The 13,528-nt window shown below is 39.5% G+C and overlaps 1 protein-coding gene across 2 annotated transcripts in view; it reads left to right on the top strand.

Annotated features, from left to right (window-relative positions):
- RABGAP1L (RAB GTPase activating protein 1 like) overlaps positions 1–13,528 on the top strand; it is a 430,548-nt gene that overhangs the window by 123,970 nt on the left and 293,050 nt on the right. For both annotated transcript variants that reach the window (XM_038757620.1, XM_038757621.1), the window contains exons 12-13: positions 3,697–3,790; positions 8,268–8,418. In XM_038757620.1, coding sequence (XP_038613548.1) covers positions 3,697–3,790; positions 8,268–8,418 — 245 coding nt within the window. The remainder of the gene's footprint in view (positions 1–3,696; positions 3,791–8,267; positions 8,419–13,528) is intronic.

Consider the following 13,528-nt stretch of genomic DNA (forward strand, 5'->3'; position numbering starts at 1 on the left):
TGGATCAACATGATCGCTGACGTGACCAAAGGCTAATGTAGAATAAGGGTTCTCCCTCTTTCACGTTCCACAAAAATAGTGATACTTTTCCTTAATAAAGATAAATTATTTAAATTGTAGTTGCTGCTGTTGAATTAGCAAGTTGACTGTACATCTTTCAGTGAGGAAATTAGATTTTGGTATATGTTGATAGATAACCAACCTCCTCCTATGTTGTGCTTTGACTGTCGTTATTAGGGAAAGAGTTGCATTTACACTCCTGTTAGTGGCTTGAAACGTCCTTTCTTTAGTGCTTTGGATTAAGCACCCAGTTATAGAAGCACAATAAATTTTCAGAGATGTTCAGTTGAAAGCCTCAAACTATTTTGATTGAAATGTCATGCATATTTATCATATTTGATCTAAAAATTCTCCTGCACTGTATCTTTATTCTTCCATTTCAGTGACTCTTTTTTATAGCAATGTCACCTTAATATCAGAAGCCGATACAGAGGCAAAGTAGCTGTGTATCTAGTCTTTAATTCTGTTCCTTCATCTAAGGATGGCAAAAGCTTAGAGATTATTTTTTTCAGTGAACCCTAACTTCCTTTTCTTCCAAGGAAGGTACATCAGTAACAGTACTGTCACTCCCACCGTTAACACTGAGAAACAAACAAAAAAATCCCCCACTACCAAATAAGCGACACATGGCTGGAAGATGAAACAGGTCATACGTTGTGCCTTTTACTGATGCTACACCAGAAGTAGGATAGTAATAGAATTCTTCATCCCCAGCTTGTAGATCTTTGCTTTGACCCCTCAGATCTACTGCTTCCACATTGGGAGCCTCAGGATCTAGTTTCTTTAACCCTTTTCCACTGTTATATAAACATCTAAAGAGCACATTAAACAAACAAACAAATGTAGATAGCTTTTGAAGTAAGAGCTATTAGGATGCTGCCTATGAAAACAATGTTGAGTGACATGAATATGAAAAACATTGGACGTCAGGGTATAGGGAAGAAGATCCTTAATGAATTTTAGCTCCAAGGAACAGTTACCATCCTCTGTCAAATGCGGAATCAATCTGGACCAATTCCATGTACCTTCTCATTGTGATATATAAAATTTTTGATATCTGTTGATATCCATAGGCCTCTAAAGAGCCTTAGCCTGTCAGAGTGTGTTTTGGAGATTAGAAGACACAACTTGAGTTTTCTCCACTGAAGCTTTGCTCCCTCTGTTTTTCCTGTATTCCTGAAAATACAGATCTCCAAAACCACAATTACAATTATTAAAAATTTCATTTCAAAGAATGAATACTTTATCTTTTAAAAATCCACCAATTCATAAATTTGATGGATTGTTAACCTGAGCACTTATGGATAAAGTCCAAATTGCAGTCATATCTCTCAACTAATCGCAAGATTTACTTAGAGACTAAATGCTAAATTTTGAAATGAATCCCCTTTTGAGAGGTCCTTGTGGCTGGGAGTGGCCAGCCCCAAATCCGAGGTTATGGGGTACAAAGGGAATGGCCCCCAAGGGAACTAGCAAGATATATTACAAAGCCAAACGCTGTCGTTCAACAGCACAGAGTTAAGACCTACAAGGCTCTGAAGGTGAGGAAAGTGGTGCGTTGGCCTAAAAAGAGCAGGAGGGAGTTCAGGCCAGAGGGAATGTAGGAAAGGGATAGGGTTAGGCATCTATATAATACTTAAAATCTCCACAAAAGCTATGAAAAATACCTTACAATTGTAATAGACTCTTTGTCTGTGAGTTCCAGAAGACGGTTTATTGGAATTTTGCAAAATTTCCTTCTCTTGGATACATAGCTGCACCCCAGAATCTTTGGGAAACACCAACTCTTTTTTGGAAGCCAACAGGCATAACCAAGGCATTGTGGAAGATGCAGTGTTCAAATAGGCCCGTAAAGAAATATTTTTATTGATTTCATTCTTCCCCATTAGCTCACGTCTTCTGCGTGCTCCACTTGTTAATTGGATGTTGAATCAGGAGAATGCAGATTCCCTGAAAGTGGGATCTTTTTAAAAACCTTGGAAGTAATGTTTTCCTTGATGTCACAACTGAAATTTTCTTTCTACCTCTTCTGTCCATTGTTTGTACACCAAGTCCTTATCGATTTGTTGTTTTCAGCAATGATTCTTGAGGTTTTAAACTTGTAGAGTGGGTTAGAAAATGCATTTTTAAAGTGTTCTTTTCCGAATCCCAAATACATAGCTATTGATGTTGAGACACTTCCATCTATGGTATTTATGATTACTCTGTTTTCCCCTTTTCTGTTTTCCAGTATTTACATGGAAAAATATCTCCAGTTTAGCACTCTTGGCAGTTCTTTTTCTTAAACCACTCTTCTGAGACTGTGTATTAATTTAGTTTAATATTTTTAAACATCTCCTTTTAAGGACAGAATTTGCTAGCTGGAGTACCACCCAGTAGCTCAGGTGTAATATTTCCAGGGCAGTGGCTATAAGGATAATTTTCTCCTCCTTTGATTTGACTAGAATCCTTGTATTGAATTGACCATTTGTGCAATAGAATTGCTCTAAGAATTGTTATTCATGTTATCCGGTATTTTCCCAAAGAACTGCAGTGTGTTTTTTGGGGAAGGAGTGTTTCAAATAACGAGCATGTTATTTTTACATCTTGCCTCAGATTGATGTGATCCTATCTGCAAGCCGCCCAGATCAATCTTTATCTACCGTTTGTCTCTGTGGTATTTTCTGTAGCTTCTAGCTTTGCATTATCCGCAAATTTGATCACCAGACTGTAAATGAATATGCTGAAAAATACCGTTCCTCCTTGTTTCCTTCGCAGAATCTACTTAAAGGCAACTGCCATTCTTCAGTAACACCAATGATAAAAAACTTCTGCTTCCTATCTCCCAGACAGATTGTTTTCTTGCTTATTATATTATTCAGACAAGGCTTCTCCATCTTCCCTTAGCTGGTTTATATATGATTGGGTCGGAGGCTGTGTTATAATCTCGATAAATCATGTCCATTGAATTTCCCTTCTCCATAGAGTCTGCTACTTCAGAATAAATGCCGAGGCTCGGTGTGACTCATTACACCAGTCAGCGTTAACTGTTGTATGGTCTCTTTTTTTTTTCCTTCTTAAGTAGCGTTTCCATTTATTTTCTGGTTTTTACCTGGGATCGGAATATACACTAGAGTGTAAAATTCAGATGTCTCTGAGACTAACACAATTTTAGATTTCCTTCCAATCACGGGACTATAGAAACCCAGAGGCTGGCTAGATTTCTCGGACAGATGTTTTTAGTACCCTACTATATTCCTGCTAGTGTGGTAAACTTCCGTGTGTCTAATTTATCCTTTTATTTCTCTGTTGTCATGAGTTTTAATACTTGGGGAAGAAATGTAGCCTAATGAGCAGGGCATAAGATTAAGGAGTGCAGGCTTCATAATTATAAAGATATCCCTTCTGAAGGGTGAACTTGGTTGAAACCATTCACATCTGTGGACTTTAATCTTTGACTCAGAAAAGTCAGAAAGGAATCACCACTTTAAAAATTTCTCATTTTAGAATCCTTAGTCTTAAATGCAGGATAGCAAATTAAGGGAATAAATACTTCTTTGAGTGTTTTTTGAAAGTAGACTAGTGCAGCATCATGATACTATTTTATAAAACCAAGTGGTTTCTTGTTTTGTAAAACTCTGCATTTTTTTTTCCCAGAGAGTGATAACGAGTTGTCAAGCGGTACAGGTGATGTGTCTAAGGATTGTCCTGAGAAGATCTTGTATTCTTGGGGAGAATTACTAACAAAATGGTAAAGTTTCAATTTTCTCATTTAAAATTTCATGTTTTTGACATTTACTCTTTTGCAAATGTTTGAATTTCTCAGGCGTCATGATTTTTTACTACCTATGAAAACCTTGGCTTCATTACTCGAGACTGTCTATACTGAATATGAATTGGCATTTCTTTTTTTTTTTTAAAAAAAACGAGAGATAAACAAATGATTGATGCCAGAGCACCTATGGGGAGGAGGAGAGGAAAAAGGGGTCTCAGTCTGGGAAGGCCTCCTGAAGGAGGTGAGCTCTCAGTAGGGCTTTGAAGGGAGGAAGAGAGCTAGCTTGGTGGATGGGCAGAGGGAGGGCATTCCAGGCCCGGGGGAGGACGTGGGCCGGGGATCAATGACGGGACAGGTGAGAACGGGGCACAGTGAGGTGGTGAGCGGAGGGTGCGGGATGGGCTGTAGAAGGACTACGAAAAAGGTAGTGTAGTAAGTGCTGGGGTAGATACAATATAATTGGGGTGGATACAGTCCCTGTCCCACCTAGGGCTCACAATCTTAATCCCCATTTTATAGATGAAGTAACTGAGGCACAGAGAAGTTTGCTCAAGGTCACACAGCAAACAGGAGGCAGAGCCAGGATTAGAACCCAGGCCCTCTGAATCCCAGGCCTGCGTTCGATCCCATAGACCATGCTGCTTCTGAGGCCACACTGCTTTTCTATATTTGATTGAATTTTGGGCGAAGCATGTGCCATAGCCAGTTTAATGTTCCCAAAGATGCTGAAAACAGCAGCTGATGTTATTGTGTACAGAGCAGTTGGCCATATGTATTTGGATTTTCCCAGAAATATTTAAAGCCACAATAATTTTTTAAATTGCTCTTTTGTGTAGGCCTTGCCTTGCTGTGAATATATTTGGTTGGTGTCAAAAAGAAAGCTTCTGTCTGGTCCCTTACTTATTAAATGAAAGCTGCTGTTGAACCTTGGGAATACCCAGTACATGTGGCAAGAAATTTGGGATGTTAATCCTCAGTAATATAACTGAGCTAGTTCTTTTCAGCTGTCATTGTGCACATAGAATAAAGATAAAGAAGTGATGGTTTGACTTTTGAAAAAAGGGATGTAGTGGGAAATTTCCTATAAGTGCTAGCCAAAGAAATCAGGGATCAGTCAGTCAATCAACCATACTTATTGAGTGCTTACGGTGGGCAGAGCACTGTACTCAATGCTTAGCCCCAACTAGTTTAAAATTGGTATAATGTAAAAAGCCATGTAGTGGTAAAATCTGGGCGACATTTTATAACAAAGACTTTGTTTTTTAACTGATAAGCTTTTGACACAGCAGTCTTTGATTCTGACTAGCAGTATTTTGGGGGTGTAGCTGTTTTCCACTGGTCTTGTGTTTTTCTTATTTTTAAATTCTTGAGACTGGTGATTTGAGAAGAACAGGTTGACCTGGGTGGGAAATTGTGGAAGTAGGCAGCACTGCTGAAAATTGAAATCTATGTGCAGATGAAAATGTCTGTGGGCTGAAGCAATCTACAGCATTGCCTTTTATTTGGTGTTTGGATTTTTGTGCGAAAACCCAATTCTTTTCCTAATCCTTAAGAATTGATTGACTTTAAATGAATCTGAATTGTTTCTCCTTCAGTCCCCACGATCCCATCCAGCTGTCTGTGGGAATCCGATAGTATAATATTTTTTTCTTTCAGTTGTTTCTTATCTGAAATCTATATTGAAATAGGGTCACTATCACCTGACAGTAAAGAAGGCTACACCCCACCTATACCCTAAAGATGGAGGGAAGGAATTCCTAGAAGTGACTGATTTCAATGTAAAGGTCTTTAAGTTTTAAAAATATTGGTCCAAAGGAATGTCCTATAAAAGCCACTGAAATTTATGATTTATATGAATCTGTGTGCCTCTTGAGACTTTTTGCCCTCCTCATCTCCCTAAACTTTAAGCTCCCTCTAAACTGTAGGCTTGTTGTGGGAAGGGAATGTGTCATATTGTTGAGTTGGACTTTCTCAAGCACTTAGTTCTCTGCATAAGTAATTGCTCAGTAAATACGATTGATTGATTGCTGTTTTGTTTGCTTCCTCTACTAAGTCAGACAGACCTGAAGCACTTAGTACAATGCCCTGCACAAAAGTAAGTGCTCAGTAAATACCATGGATTGATTCACCTCAGCCTATGCTCTGTGGACTTCACCCTCCACATCTTGCGATCTGGCAGGTTAGGGCAGCAGAGCTCCAGAAGCTGAGGATAATCAAACAGGGAAGCAAATACAGGGGAGCAAATGGTTCATTAAACTGGGGTATCCTGGAACCACACTGAATTGTGGGCAGTGCTACTAATTCTTTTCCCTCCTTTCATCCATCCACCCATCTATCCATCCAGTTATATTTATTGGGTGCTTAGTGTGTGCAAAACAATGTATTAAATGTTTGGGCGAGTATAATAATGCCCCAGCAACCTCAGTCCTGGTGGCTAACCTAGAGGTATCAGGTCAGTCATGGGGCTAACCTTGGAATCAGCAGTGTTCCCTTAGTGGGGGTAAGGGCAGGAGCAACAGGAGTCTGCCTCTGTAATATTAAAAGAAATTGGGAAGGCTGTGGAGGCGCTCCTTCAATCAATCAATCAATTGTATTTATTGAGTGCTTACAGTGTGCCGAGTACCGTACTAAGCGCTTGACTGCTCTACCTGTGGCAGTTAGCAGCGTGGCTTAGTGGAAAGAGCACGGGCTTGGGAGTCAGAGGCTGTGGGTTCTAATCCCGGCTCAGCCATTTATCAGCTGTGTGTCTCTGGGCCAGTCACTTAACTTCTCTGGGCCTCAGTTCCCTCATCTGTAAAATGGGGATTGAGACTGTGAGCCCCACGTGGGACAACCTGGTTACCTTGTATCCCCCCCAGTGCTTAGAACAGTGCTTGGCACATAGTAAGCGCTTAACAAATACCATCATTATTATTGCTATTAGTTATGGTAGGTTTACATGACTGTTGGATTCTGAGCCTTGGGGATCCCCAAAACTTGCTGTCCTAGTCACAGTACCTTACTGCTTTTTGGTTTTCATTCTATGAATTATTCTTGTCTCTTATGTTGCTTCATCTCTCCTTCTGGGTCTGCTGCCAATCCCGACTTCTCCTTTTCATTCTTTGACTGTGAACCCTTTGAGCCCCAGGGATCATGACTAATTTCCACCCATGTATTTTTTTTTCCACAGATTAGTAGTGCCCTGCACACAGTAAGAGCTTGAATAATTCTATCGCTACTACTCCTGTTGCCTTAAACTGGGGTATCCTGGAACCACACTGAATTGTGGGCAGTGCTTCTAATTCTTTTCCCTCCTTTCATCCATCCATCCATCCAGTTATATTTATTGGGTGCTTAGTGTGTGCAAAGCAATGTATTAAGTGTTTGGGAGAGTATAATAGAACAATGAACAGACACATTCCCTGCCCTCAACAAGCTTACAGTCTCCCATCTTCTCCCTTCCAGCATCTCCTCACCATTGGCTTTAAAGCATTCAATCACCTTGCTCCCTCCTACCTCATCTCGCTACTCTCCTACTGCAACCCAGCCCGCACACTTCACTCTTCTAATACTGATCTTCTCACTGTGCCCCACTCTCGTCTATTTTGCCACTGAACCCTCGTCCAGGTCCTGCCTGTGGCCTAGAACACCTTCCCTCCTCAAATCCTACAGACAATTACTCTCTCCCCTTCAAAGCCTTACTGCCTCAAAGCCTCTTATCCTACTCCTTCTGCATCACCCTGACTTTCTCCCTTTTTTCTCCCCCCCCCAGCCCTAAAGTGCTCTGCAATTTATTTATTTATATTAATGTCTGTCTCCCCGTGTCTAGACTGTAAACTCAACTGGGGGCAGGGAATTTTTCTGCTTACTGTTGTATTGTCCTCTCCCAAGAGCTCAGTACAGTGCTCTGCACACAGTAAGCGCTCGATGAATACGATTGAATGAATGATTGAAAGTGTGGACATAGTTCCAAATCTCCAGGCCTGGGAGGGATTTAGGGGTGAGGTACATTTGCCCAGGCATTACCAGCTCCATGGTTTTATATGAACTGCTCTCCTTTGAAAACTACCACGCTCTCCTCCTATCCTACCAGGCTGATGTGGGGCTCAAGAGATTCCTGTGTTCCCAGTAATTCCTGCCTAGAATTTGCTAGTGAGCACATTTATTTTATAGCATTGGATGTGCAGAAGCTAAAGCTGCCCAATCCAAAGTGTGAACACAGATACAGAAGAAGAAGAGACCCAAGAAGAAGTCAGAGACAGTCTTGAGTTAATCCGTGCTGGTATATTTTTCTCCTCCTCCATCTCTTTTTTTCATTTGACCCGGAGTTAACACTTAGAAAAATTTGTGCATACACTTTCCTTAGCAACTGCATGAATCCAGAACAGAAAGACTGTTTCTAGATTTTTTACATTGACTGCTCGGTTCAGCGTGACAAAGGAGTGGTAAACTGTTTATTTCCTTGTTTTCTCAGGCACAGTAACCTTGGTGTGCGGCCAAAAGGGCTATCTACTCTGGTGAAGAGTGGAGTCCCAGAAGCCTTAAGGGCAGAGGTATGGCAGCTACTTGCAGGATGCCATGACAACCAGGCAATGCTGGATAAATACCGAATTCTCATCACAAAGGTAAGAATCATTTTTCATTTTGTGCTCGTAGGAGAACTTATAAAAAAGAATTCATTTAGCTTGGTCCCAAAGTAGCACCTGGGTTTTGCATTGTTTCTAAATGTGATTGGAATTGTGATGAATAGGTTTTGTCCTCTATCATGGACACTCGCTAGATGGTCACAAACAGTGTACACCAGTTATCTCTTTGCATTTCAGTCTTTGGGCTTTGTTTTTCGATTCCTGACATTTTCTAACTGTGTACTATAGCTAATGAAATTGTACTGTTTAGATTTTGTGTTAACTATCACACTCTTAACATTTATTAAATTCATTTGAACCCAGCTTTACATGCACACCATAAAGCTTTACTTATAACTTAACAAGCTAGAGAAATGCAAATGGCTTAAACAGGAAAGTTAAAATGTTTAATCTTTAGAATTAGCTAAATAGGTGACAACATTCATTCATTCAGTCATATTTATTGAGCACTTACTGTGTGCAGAGCACTGTACTGAGCTCTTGGGAGAGTACAATACAACCATAAACAGTCACATTCCTGCCCCGTAGTTGGACCTTGGAGAACCTGTCAATCCCCCTCAAATCGTTTAATCTAAAAGCAGCCTTTTAGATTATAAACTCCTTGTGGGCAGGGAACATGTATACCAAATCTGTTTTATTGTACTCTCTCAGGCTCTTAGTACAGTGCTCTGCACACAGTAAGTGCTCAAAAAATGCAGTTGGTTGATCAATTGATTGATTGCCATAATGATGTTGGCCAGCTCTGATCTGGTCCCAGTAGCTTAATAAAAAAGGCCATAAATTAGGACTGAATTTTCATTCTTGTCATATTCTTCAAATATAGTGCTTAATCTGCTTGATCTTGATTGTCTCCCTCTCTATTTACTGAATTTTATTATCTTAAATCTTCATGTGAGGTCTTATGTATTCCATGTATACTGTCACCTGAACAGTGCAGGTGGCTTTTGCATTTTCAGAGAAGACTTTTTCTCCAAGTATTTTGAACTCTATAGAAGTTCATCTTTTGTGTTGGTGGTGGAATTTAAATTTTTCTCCCGATTTATTTAGTCTAAAGAGAGAACAGCTTCTAAGTAGAAATAAGTTACTTTTAAAGGCTTTTTAAATAAAAAGACCTGCTCTTTACACACCTGCATTTCCTCTTAATACCTTCAAGAGATAAAATGTACATATGGTGATTATATGTTTGGATACTTCATCTCAGATTTAAAGAGAATACATACATTTGACAGCAGTTACTGCAGTAGGTCTCCGTCTACTGAAGGGGACCTAAATAATGAGGATCTAGATTGTAAATTCCTTGAGAGCGTCTACCAACTCTTTTGTATTATACTGTCCCAAACACTTATTACAGTGCTCTGCTGTATACAGTAAGTGCCCAGTTAATGCCACTGGTTGGATCTAAATAATGAGAAACATCAGTGAGGTCATGATTGAATTGCTTATATTTCAGTAGCTGAGAGTTGTTATGGATGGTTTTTAAAATTGAACATATATTTATCGGTAGACAAAGAAGTAGGCTTCGTTAACTAATTGCCAGGGAGTTAACTATCAGTAAAGGTCTAGATTGGCGAACAGTGTGTAATTTTAGGTAACTTAAATCAGTGGGTTTCCCACATTCAGTTTATGAATTAGTGGCAGAATAAAATGTGTAATTTTATTTTCACTGTTAACAGTGCAGTTATAGCAAAAACAGCATTTTAGTATAAGCAGTGTTACAGCCTACCACTGTGGTAGATCATGTTCAAGGCACAATATTCCATGGGAGGAAGTTCAGAGATGGGTTTAGTTGCAGCCCAGCTTTCCTCTGGAGAAAAGAAGTGAATTTCTTTTCAGGAGAGAGGGGAGGTGTGGGGGGGATGGGAATTGATGCTGTCATGTGAAAATCAGTTATTTGCCTGTTTATTGCTGACTCTGACCAGGAAAGGGTATGTGTGCTGGAGAAAGGGAGCTTAGTAATCACTAAAAGAGAGTACAAGAGCTTGGTGGGTTAAAGGAAATGGTGGCCACAGTCCTGGCAGCTCTTGGGTGGCCTCGCCAGATGACAATGTTCAGTTCCAGTCTCTTTTACAGAGTGAGGAGGAGGAAAAGGGGAAATATCTAAGGCAGTTCACAATATAGTTTGGCCTAAGTTTTGAAGGCTAATTTATTTTGTAAAAGTTCACAAATTCCACAAAATGGAGAGGGAAGGAGAAATTATAGGAAATAAAATTGGGAGAAGGGGAAGATACAATTCATTCATTCAGTATTTATTGAGCGCTTACTGTGTGCAGAACACTGTACTAAGGGCTTGGGAAGTACAAATCGGCAACATATAGAGATGGTCCCTACCCGCCAGCGGGCTCACAATCTAGAAGGGGGAGATAGACAACAAAACAAAACAAGTAGACAGGTGTCAATACCATCAGAATAAATAGAATTATAGCAATGTATGCATCATTAATAAAATAAAAGCAACTCATGATCTTTCACAAGGCATGGCCAGTGCGTCCTTCTGGTACTTATCAATTCTGTCTGTGGACAGGACTCTCTTAATATCCTGGCTGAAGGGATTAAGAACAGGGCTAAAGAAATTAAAGCCATGTCTCTCCTCAAAACCATTTGCAGCCCATTTTGGGAGAGACAGGAATGAGTGATTATCTTTGGAACCTGTTCATTGTGTTTGTTTATTTACAGCAGTTGTTGAGATGTTAAAGGTTTAAAATGTGTGCAGCACTGTTCTAAGGGCAGGGAAAAGATACTCGGTTTTTCCACTTGTTTTCACGACTTGTTTTAGATGAACACTGTTAGAGAATCAGGGAATGTGCATCTGTCCAGATAGAATGTTATTATGATGTTGTAAGATGTGCTTCTTTGTACTGGCATGACATCAGTCACGGCCACCATGTTTTCCACTAAGCTGAAAGCTCCTCGAGGACAGGCATTTTGTATCTACTATCAATCAATCAATCAATCAATCAATCGTATTTATTGAGCGCTTACTATGTGCAGAGCACTATACTAAGCGCTTGGGAAGTACAAATTGGGATCACATAGAGACAGTCCCTACCCAACAGTGGGCTCACAGTCTAAAAGGGGGAGACAGAGAACAGAACCAAACATACCAACAAAATAAAATAAGTAGGATACTACTACTACTACTAATGATTGTGGCATTCGTTACGCACGTACTATGTGCCAGGCACTCTTCTAAACTCTGGGGTAGTCACATGGTAATCAGATTGGACACAGTGCCTGTCCTACTCACAGTCTTAGTCCCCATTTTACAGATGAGGGACTGAGGCCCAGAGAAATACTGTGGCTTGCTCAAGGTCCCACAGCAGACAAGTGGTGGAGTCAGGATTAAAACCCATGTCCTTCTGACTCCAAAGCCCATGGCTCTTACCACCAAGCCACACTAGTGCTCTGTTCAGAGTACCCACTCAATAAATGGTTGGGATAAACTGATTTCATCCAAGAAGCCTGGAAGGGAGGTCTTTTTGTGTAGTACCATGAAGTGTCAGATATATAATTTTATTCTGTCATCAAGGAGTGAGATTGTTCCCTCTTTTCCTCTGTACATCTCTTCCAGTCACTACTTCGGCCATGGTTGTCTCTTGGACACCTCTCTCCCCTCCTCTCCCTCCGTTGGCTCCCCAACTGATCTTTTATTTTTCATGAAACTGTGAAGAAAACCTCCCCCAAACCCACAACCAGCACTGGACACTATGTGTTAGTTGAGAGCAAGTAAGACTTGCAAAGTTATAAGTAGATAAGTATTTAACGTCAAAATTAAACTGTGAAAAATACTGGTCGAGAGCACAAATGATTACTCTCTAAATGTTGACATGGCCCCTTAAAAATTCCCAACCTTTTTGAGCCCCATATGCATGGAATGAACTTCATTCCGTTCCTTTTTCCCAGGCTCATGGTGGAGCCCAGTAGCAAAACCGGCTTTCTTCCTTGTGATGCTTAATGACTAAAGGAAAATGTATTCCCTCATGTATTATCACAGCAGATGACTGGTAATAAAATAGCTAAGGTATATTTTTACTTTAAACATCCCTTGTAGATTTTAGGAGGATTTAATAAGAATGATGGTATTTGTTAAGTGCTTGCTATGTGCCAAGCACTGTTCTAAGCATCACATTACTATATGCCTAATTTAGGCAATACCACAATATTCATCTAGCAGACTGAAATGTAGTAAATGCTGACTAGATAGCTGTAATAATAATAATTTCTGAAGTATTACAAATAGCTTTATATGATCAGCTTCTTATAAATACATTAAAATGTGTACCATATTAACTCAGATAAAATGGTTGATTTTTCTTTTATAGGATTTGGTTTTTGGAAAAATTAATTTTAAGCTGTGTATAAGACAAATGAAACTTGACAGAAGGACACTGGCTTTCATCAGTAGGCAAGGCATTGCTTAATTACAGTGCTCCTCTGTTCTGTGTCATCACCTTGTCTAGTTCTAAGAAATGAGCTTTTTGATAGAATGGGGTTATTCCAGCTGGGACTATACCACTGATATTTATAAAAGTAATGGGAAGATTCCTGCCCCAATACATTACTAATGTAGCCATATACTCTACAGTGTTTTCTTCTGCAAATTTAAAATGATTTATTTTGGGGTTTTTTTTTAAGCCATATTTGTTTTTCCCTGGAAGGGAATAAAATATGCCAGGAGTCGGGAGGACGGACTTTATTATGATGTATTTTGAATGCCTTGAAAATAAACATACGTGTCCTAAGGAAAACAAACATATATCAAAGTATTACTGAAAATTTAATGTTAATGAAAGTTAATCATTTTCTTCATTTTTTCTGAGGAAGTTAGAGATGTATCTTTTCCTATGTATTCTTATTTGCTTTTCTACAAAAAAGATAATCCTTTTTAGTCAGTCTTTTATTTTTCTTAGACCCTAAATATCCTTTCTCATTTTCCATCAAGCCAGAGAGAAACGCAAACTACTAAATTATTCCACTCTTTTAAAATTATACTAATGAAAATCATTTTATTTAGATGTTGCTTAATCTGTTGGCCAAAGATTCATCAGAAACCAGCACTGTGGCCTCGAGGATATTGTGCTCACTTCTGTGA

The sequence above is a fragment of the Tachyglossus aculeatus genome, chromosome 16 (genome assembly GCF_015852505.1).
Source record: "Tachyglossus aculeatus isolate mTacAcu1 chromosome 16, mTacAcu1.pri, whole genome shotgun sequence".
Classification (NCBI taxonomy): Eukaryota; Metazoa; Chordata; class Mammalia; order Monotremata; family Tachyglossidae; genus Tachyglossus; species Tachyglossus aculeatus.